The sequence below is a fragment of the Aquarana catesbeiana genome, linkage group LG01 (assembly GCF_042186555.1).
Source record: "Aquarana catesbeiana isolate 2022-GZ linkage group LG01, ASM4218655v1, whole genome shotgun sequence".
Lineage (NCBI taxonomy): Eukaryota > Metazoa > Chordata > Amphibia > Anura > Ranidae > Aquarana > Aquarana catesbeiana.
The window spans coordinates 365306656-365314877 of record NC_133324.1 but is presented as its reverse complement, the minus strand read 5'-3'; the positions used below and the strand labels follow the sequence as shown (position 1 = coordinate 365314877).

Genomic DNA, 8222 nt, shown 5'->3' with positions numbered 1-8222 from the left:
AAAGAATTTATTGGAGGACCCACTACACCCCTTAAACAATCTACCTGTATCTTATTTTAAAAGGTGTCTAAGTCTGCATTACCCATGTCATATTTGAGTGTAACGATACATCCATCATAGGTGTACCATGATGAAGCCATCAAGCAGGTACAATTTTATATCTTACAAATTGTCAAGGTACATGTTTTTGTGTAAGAAAAAAAAAAACTCCAAGGGTAATCTGGAGCTTTAGTTTAGAATAACTATAGAGCCCCTATAAAAAAAAAAAAAAAGCTTGAGGACAGAGTTGGGTGGACCCAATTAAAAAAAAAAAAAGAAAAGCTATGTACCCATAGGTGATGAACATAAGTCAAAATAATAACTAGAATAGAATAACATGTAAAACGGATAAGCTCCTAAAGTGCAGTGCTCTATACATTTTAGTCTGTGAATAACTATATTGCATATCATAAAACATTGAATAGAATGACAGTTATAATCAACACAATCCATTTTTGTTTTGGACTTGATCCCGCAGATCTGAAAGCTTGAGGTTCGTCCTCTAATGAAAAAATAGAAAAAGGAGACAGCATGTAAACATCATTTGTGCATACAAATAGAGATTGTAAATGAGTCTTCTCTGCATGATATTAGATTGTTGTGTTGGTAAAGAAAAAAAAAAACCCATGTACCCATAACATAGTAACACCCATTCCAGCTCTACTGTAATTAACTGAGCACTGCCTTGTTTGTATTGTAGAGTTACCCTTTTGTTCAGTATGAAGACTGCAGCTAAAAAGGCATGCAAACAGGAAAGTCTATACAAAAGAACACCATGCTGCAGAGACATGAAAACTAGCTAAGACAATACAACATCCAGGTCTATGGGATGAATGAATTTTGCCTGAGGCACTATTGTTTCCTACCTATTGGAGAAATTCCCAGAACACTTATCTGTACTTCCAAAAGTCAACTATGTTTGCTGGTGAAATAACCAGGATGGATTACTAAAGGAAGTGCAATGCTTTAAGAGCAAGTAGGAATATTTATCCATGCATAACTAAATACTATGCAATAGGCACTGCCAGTTTTAATTCTCATTTTTAAATCACTATGTCTTAGGCAACAAAGAAGCAAACACGACCAAGCAGAGTTAATCTTTTGGTAATCTGACTATAGTCAGATTGGCCGTTATGCATTACCGTACCTTACTGTTATTTGCTACCTTTTTTTTTTTGGGGTAAAAGTTTTTCCAATGCTCAGATGTATGTTTACCAATATTAAAATGTTACTACACTAAATCTGGCCATGCAGTTTTTTTTTTTTTCAGCCCACAAGCTGAAAGATAGCTAACAGATTCTTCCATCCATGTTGTTTAATGCCCCCTGACAGCTATTGTATTCAGCAATTGACAGAATACCCAAACCAGTGTCTGCATCCGATTAGGTGCTGCTTGGCAGACAATTTTTCATCTTGCAATTGTTCAATAGATTGAGGTGGGTGGTGTCAATAGGGGTTCAAACTGTGTAAGTCACCCTTACGAATCATGAATGCAAAATTAGTATCCTCATTTTTATCTATTTACTTACCACAGTCTGGAACAGAAGGCAAGCAGTGTAGTTCTCCTGAGAAACATCTGCATAACAAACAACCTCTAACTACCCATTCTCCATTTAGAATGCCACCAGGACAATCTCTAAAAAAGGAATACAATCAAAAAAAATAATCGTGTTTAAAATTAGCAAAATTATATTATATATATTATAAATAAATACATAATCTTGTTTTGCAGAGTCTTTTGTTGGTTACCAGTACTGTATACTTTACATCACATAAATCAATTCAGGAATGCTGTCTTTCAAGCCATTTTAAAAAAGGTGAGGACACACCCCTCCCTATACTTAACTGCTCTGTGCAATTGAACAGAGCGGCGGCAAACCTCCTCTTCTCGGTTCCCCTGCTGGCGCTCCTGGCTCCTCCTTTCTGTCCAGCGACCCCATGGGAAGCCTCTTTCCATGTGGGAACTCATGCATGCTCGCTCCTGAGCCGCACTGCTGCGTTCACTACCTCATCACTGGCTTTGATTTACATCACTGGGAGCCAATGGCTCCCGGTGCCCCAGCAAAGCCAGCTAGACCCGGAAGTGAGGGGAGAGGAGAGCTGCAGATGCGCTCATCCCTGGATGGAATGAGGGCTCAAGTAAGTAAAAGAGGGTGGGCGGGTGAGGCTCATAACTAAACATTTTTTACCTTAATGCAAGGAATGCATTAAAGTAAAAAGTTTGTATGCTTTTGAACCACTATTGTCCACAGGACAAAACCAATAAAATATTAGACATGGCATAATATGTAAAATATTTTTGTATACTATATACACTGAGTTTCTACATTAGTACAGAAGACGTCTTGTGCATTCCAATTCTAGACAAATTAAATGACTACTAAGGAGGGGGGGAAAGTGTAGATTACTTACAGTGGCCACCTTTCAAATTCACACTGACGTCCAGTGTATTGCTTGAGGCAAATACAGAATGATCCCAGGAAACAAGTACCTCCATTATAGCAACATTGCTTATTTAATTTTCGGCCTATGGAGAGGGGAAAAAAAAAAAAAAAAAGGAAGAGGAGGGCGTTCACGTTTAAAGTTTTACCAAGTGATGAAACAATATTTTGTTCATAAACTCATTGTACAGTACAGTCTTAAACCAAAAGTAAAGAGCTTAATGCAAATATGAGCATCAGATACTTCTTTCCGAAGCAAAATGTTGAAATCCTGCAAGCAGGCAGTAAGTGTATATTTATTGAAATATTGTGGCATGTATTTGGCAGGAGTGGCATAAGGGTACATATTCTTTGTACTAATAAAACAGTTTCAGGGCTCAACCAAAGCTGTGCATTTTAGAGCCAAAGATGAAATGTAGGTTAGTACACTTACTGTCAGTTATGCCTTGAAAAGGAATTTTTTCAGAACTTTTTAAAGTGTTGTTGTTGTTGTTGTTAAGAAGCTGGAAATTGGTCAAACTGTCCAGATGACAAAATGATCCCACACACGATTCCCCTAATAGAAAAAAATAAATAAAAATGTACACACATTAAAACATATCTAAAAGGAAAATTAAAAACAAACAAATTGTCATATTCAAACATGAAGTTCAATAACAAATAGCAATTGACAACCCTTATGTGGTATGGGAGCAGTTAACTGAAATCTGGCTATAAAGGAGCAGTATACAGTCTTACCACACAAACACTTTTGCATAGCCTTACCCTAGTACACATGGGCCAAATGTCGAGCAACATTCGGCCTGCGTGTACTGCAGCTGATTGGACAGAAGCACACTGTTCGGCCAGCTTCTCTCGATGGGGCATGACTGAAAAAGGGCTGCCAATCTGCTCCCGATCAGCGCTCTTGGCCAATGGGTAAGAGCACTGATTGGAGTGTTTTGGCGGGACACAATAGCACAGCAGGGGAGATTGCATGTTTATTATAGTGGCTCCTCCAGACCTGTCAGTTTTTTTTCCCCATTCAGCTATGCTGGGTTGAATGAAAAAAAAAAAAACAAAACAAAAAACACACACCACTAGTGTAGCAGGCTTTACACTATGCTTTGAGTTTAAGCATAAGTCTATTTATGTTTTTTACATTTAAAAAGCACAGTAGGGTTGATTTACTAATTGAGTAAAGCCTGGTGCACATTTTTTTTTTTTTTTTTTTTAAGATAATAAAGGGGAAGAGGTCAGCTCCGGTCGGATGATCCAATGTTAGTACAGCAATCTTCTCCGCCGAGCTGTTGTGTCTGACAAGGGGACAGCTTCCCCCCCGCCCGCCAGAACACTCCAGTCAGCGTTCTCAGCCATTGGTTGATCAATAGCTGGTAGGCTGCTGGTTTTCCAGCATGCTTAGCCGGCTTCTGTCGAACCAGTTGGCATGCACACAGGCCAAATGTCAGACGATTTTTATTGAACTGATCGATGTGGCCTGTGTGTGCGGGGCTTTAAGCAAGTTTACCTGCAAAGTGGTTTGTCTTTGTTCTCAGAAAAAAAAAAAAAATAAATAAAAAAATTTTATAATATATATATATAATTTTTAATAGTATTTTTGCTTGCACAGAATTGAATAAGTCAGCGCAAATTCACCTAGCTATACAAATTTTGTCCTTGCAAAGTTAAATTTTCACTTAGCTAAGTGAATAAGATGATATGACTGCTTCAATCATCCAACCTTATTTGGGTACTGTTTGCAAAATGAAGTTTACCTTTATTTCACTTCATAACAAAGATACATGAAAATTCACTTTGCAAAGTGAACATACTCTGCTCCTTTAGTAAACCAGCATCAGGTTTTTTTTCTTTAGCAAAAAACATGCTTAGTTTTGATTCTCTGAAATATACAAGCTACATTGCAAGCAGGAATTGTCTCTGATTAGTTACCATTGGAACTCTGAGGTTTGCTCCCTGGCTTCAGCTATTATGATGCTAAAGTTGGTAGTACAATTAATATCCGTGGTGCATGCCTAGGCTTACCATTTTAGACACCAACAATTCCCCAGAGAGTGAAATTAGAGAAGTAGCTTCCAAAGAGCCATTGGGCCAATTTTGCCCAGAGAATTTCACCACCATCGTCTGCTCTATCGTATACTTATTTTTTGAAGATACAGGAAAATTGATTGTAACAAAAAAATGATAATGAAGATAAGCATAGAAACATTTCTTACCATAGCTAAATCTGATAAAATATGCTGCTGCAATAGTGAAGCTCACCAAAAACCTGTAATAAAAAAAAAAAAAAAATATTTATATTTATATATATATATATATATATATATATTCTCAAATAACAATGGAACACTTGTCAAAATCAATGTGTTATTACAGAGTAAAAATGACTTTGCTGTGCGATGAGGTTTTTATACTTAAATGTTGTAGATAAAGCTTATCTAAATTGAATCTTCAAGGGCCTTGTATAAACCTGGAAATGTTGTGGAGACATTTTTTCTACATTTAGAATGGAGACTAGGGCCTAACCACCTATGAGTAGCGAACGTGCTATTAACCTGTGTGCTACTGTAACAAGTAGTAACACACGTTACTTGCATAATCATCCTTACATCACAACCTAGTCAGCCCTTGCCCTAAAACAAGCATACGACCAACAACGTGTGAAAAACCTGCACTCATCTCCTGTATGCTTGTCAGACACATACTATATACTGGAGACCAGGATCAGACCCTGTATCTAAAGTCATTAAAGACAGTTTCCATATTTCTACCTGGATGATTTTTTTTAAAGTGTTGCTGAAATGCTAACATAAGTTATTAGGATCAACTACATAGGCATTAAAAAAAAAAAAAAAAAAATTATATAATCGGTTGAACTGCACCACAAAAATTAAATAAAAAATTAATAAAAATGTGCTGTCTCAACCAGAACTCAGCTGATGAACTTTAATCTTTTTTTTTTTTTGCCCCAATTGAAATATAACCAGCCTCAGACACTTTAATAGTTACCATCAATACAGAGATTATGTGCTGGTAAAGGTCAGTTTAGACTTTCTTGAACCACAATCTGCCTATAAAATCATACACTCCTGTTTTTTAAATTTAAGAAATTAAAAATGTACAAATATTGAATAATGGAGGATGAACAATATAAATCAGTCCAAGGATGTCTTGGCAGCTCTCAAATGATCACATCTTTTGACTTCTGAACAATGTGGATGGTCACCACAAGATTGCCCATATCTGTCATTTTTGGCTATCATCATGGATGGCCATAGCTTCTACTGGATCAACAGCTCACTATTGACAAGGCTAGGTTTACATTTGAGCTTCAAGGTTTTTAGGAACATTTGTACATACTTTTTTTTGGAAGGGGGATTGAACATTTTTATTTTAGACAATGGAAAGCTAGTTACTGGTAAAAGAATCAGCAAGAAAAAAAAAAAAAAAAAAAAAAAAAAAAAAAAAAAAAGAGCCCACCCCACATAAAATAAATAATAATACAAATTTTTTTAGGCAATGTACTTTGTCATGATGCTCAGGTGTGAATGGGCACCATAGGATACAATGGCAATCCCCGTGTTGAAGCACATCAAGCCAAGCCTAAGGAGTCTTAGATGATCAGTTTGTTCATGAGAAGCTTAACTTTTTGTCAATCTGGCAATTACAGGATTGCTAAAGCTGGCCAAACAACCTATTAAAATAGTGTGAGGGTCTACCTAAATAAATCAATCAACTTTCACTGCATAATTTTTGATAAATCCAAAAGGACGTTTATAAAATGAAATTGTAATGAGCGTGACAATCATAAAACTGCTAGGTTTTTAATCCACTCCTATCACCACAAGCAAGTTACACCCCCCCCCCATTAGCAGGAGTTGTAACCAAATATTTAGGAATTCATTTTTCCACATGACAGCATGTCCAAAATAGTTTTGGGAAGTTGGAACTATTTTATGGAAGAAGAAAAATAAATAAGACAAGTAGAATTAAACACCTGCTATATTGCAAACTAATTAAAAGTAGTACATGAAGAAATCATGAAGGACAAATAACCCATAGCCTCCAATAAAAATAGTTGCATTGATATGGGTTACTGCACTTTAGCCACCATCATTGCTTAGGGCTACCCTTCTAACAGACCTGCATACACTTAAGTGCAGCACATATCCATTGTGTAGAACAGTGGTTCTCAACCTCGGTCCTCAAGTACCCCCAGCAGGCTATGTTTTCCTTTATCTTGCATATGTGCTTTAAATCAGAACCAATGGCTTGGTATTTTGGACAGCTATTGCATCTAAGGCTGGGTTCACATATGAGCCGCATGCGTCTCACAGCAGGGGTCCTTTGCTTCCTGGTTCACCATTTCAGATTCAATTTCAGCCCAAATTTTGGGCTGAATTCGGACCTGAAATGGACCAAAAGATGCACAGCATTTGTGCAAAACGCACCAGACCTGCTGCGGAGATATGTGAACCGACTCCATAAAGAGCCGGTCAAAATCTCCTGCTATTGCGAATTGAATGCGGGGAAATCCTCATCCAAGGGAAGAAGGGGGGGGGGGGAGCCACAAATCCACACGGTGCATACAGGTTAGTGCAGTTCTGAATGTTAGTCGTAAAGTTAGTGCAATTTCTGGAGCATTTGAAAATCTTTAAAAAATGTGGAGATACATTTCCCATTGTAGCCAATAGCACACAGAACTACCAGATTCTATACTGCGCATGCCCATAAACCAGAACAGGATATATTATTGGACTCCAGCCAGAGAGCTAGCCTTTACTAAATGGCACAAACACCAAAATACAAAGTGCACCAACTCACAGTAGGTATATTTCACAATTCATAAATTTATAACAGCCAATCAGAAAGTTATAGATCAAATGGGTTACAGCAAATTCTACTTGGACCTTTGCCAATAAAAGTAACATTTCTTTACATGAAATAATAATAAAAAAAAAATTGTCACATCTAAGAAACCTAGGAAACCATGACAAAATAGCTTTATAATCTGCACAGACTCGAAGAAGCAATCACCAGGGAAACAGACTTACCTTATAAACTGCATCTCTTAACTGTACCTTTTTTTTAGATGCTGCTCACGCAATAGGTTTTTAAAGAAATAAACAAGTACCAAGGAGTACCTGAGAAATGAAACCTCACTTTCTGAACACAAGTTAAGATTAGAAGGAAGCTCCACCTGCACAGCACAGACCTTCAATGACTTTTACCTTCAAGCCCATCTCCTTGCCCCACCCTATGTTTGGTGTTAGCTTGAAACTTGGACTTTGCATATGCTAAATCACCTGGTTTGTATTTTCAATGCCTACATTTCCATAAACCATGCTGTAGGAGTTACATTGTGTATAGTTGAAGGTAGCATTTAGTGAAATAGAATTTCATCTTCTACATTCTTTAGATGGTATTAGATTTGCATTTTTTGCACAACATCTGCATCATTTACAATTTTTTTTGTTTTGCAACTTTTATGGCAATTTATGTTACATTTGAATCTACAAGAAGTTCTGAATAGGAGAGAACCAAATGTGCTGAGCTTGCACAGAATGTTATAGTTCAAGAGGGTTGTGAATTTTGTAATTTCCAGGCAAATTAAATGAATCCAAACATCTGATTTATCCAGTCCACATATTTAAAGTGACCAGTAAAATGATCTGTATACAATAAATGTGTGCAAGAGGATTGTATGAACCTACATGCAACATTTTAGCACAGCATTTCTCTTGC

At 36.9% G+C, this 8222-nt stretch overlaps 1 protein-coding gene across 1 annotated transcript; it reads right to left on the bottom strand.

The window, feature by feature from the left end:
• Positions 1 to 276: 276 nt before the first annotated feature.
• On the bottom strand, positions 277 to 7545 carry LOC141140076 (teratocarcinoma-derived growth factor-like). Its single transcript, XM_073626914.1, has 6 exons — positions 7532 to 7545; positions 4694 to 4746; positions 2914 to 3036; positions 2452 to 2566; positions 1569 to 1675; positions 277 to 541 (listed from the first exon to the last, which is right to left on the bottom strand). The coding sequence occupies exons 1-6, from the start codon at positions 7543 to 7545 to the stop codon at positions 447 to 449; spliced, it is 507 nt and encodes a 168-aa protein (XP_073483015.1). The 3' UTR covers positions 277 to 446.
• Between the last annotated feature and the right edge of the window lie 677 nt (positions 7546 to 8222).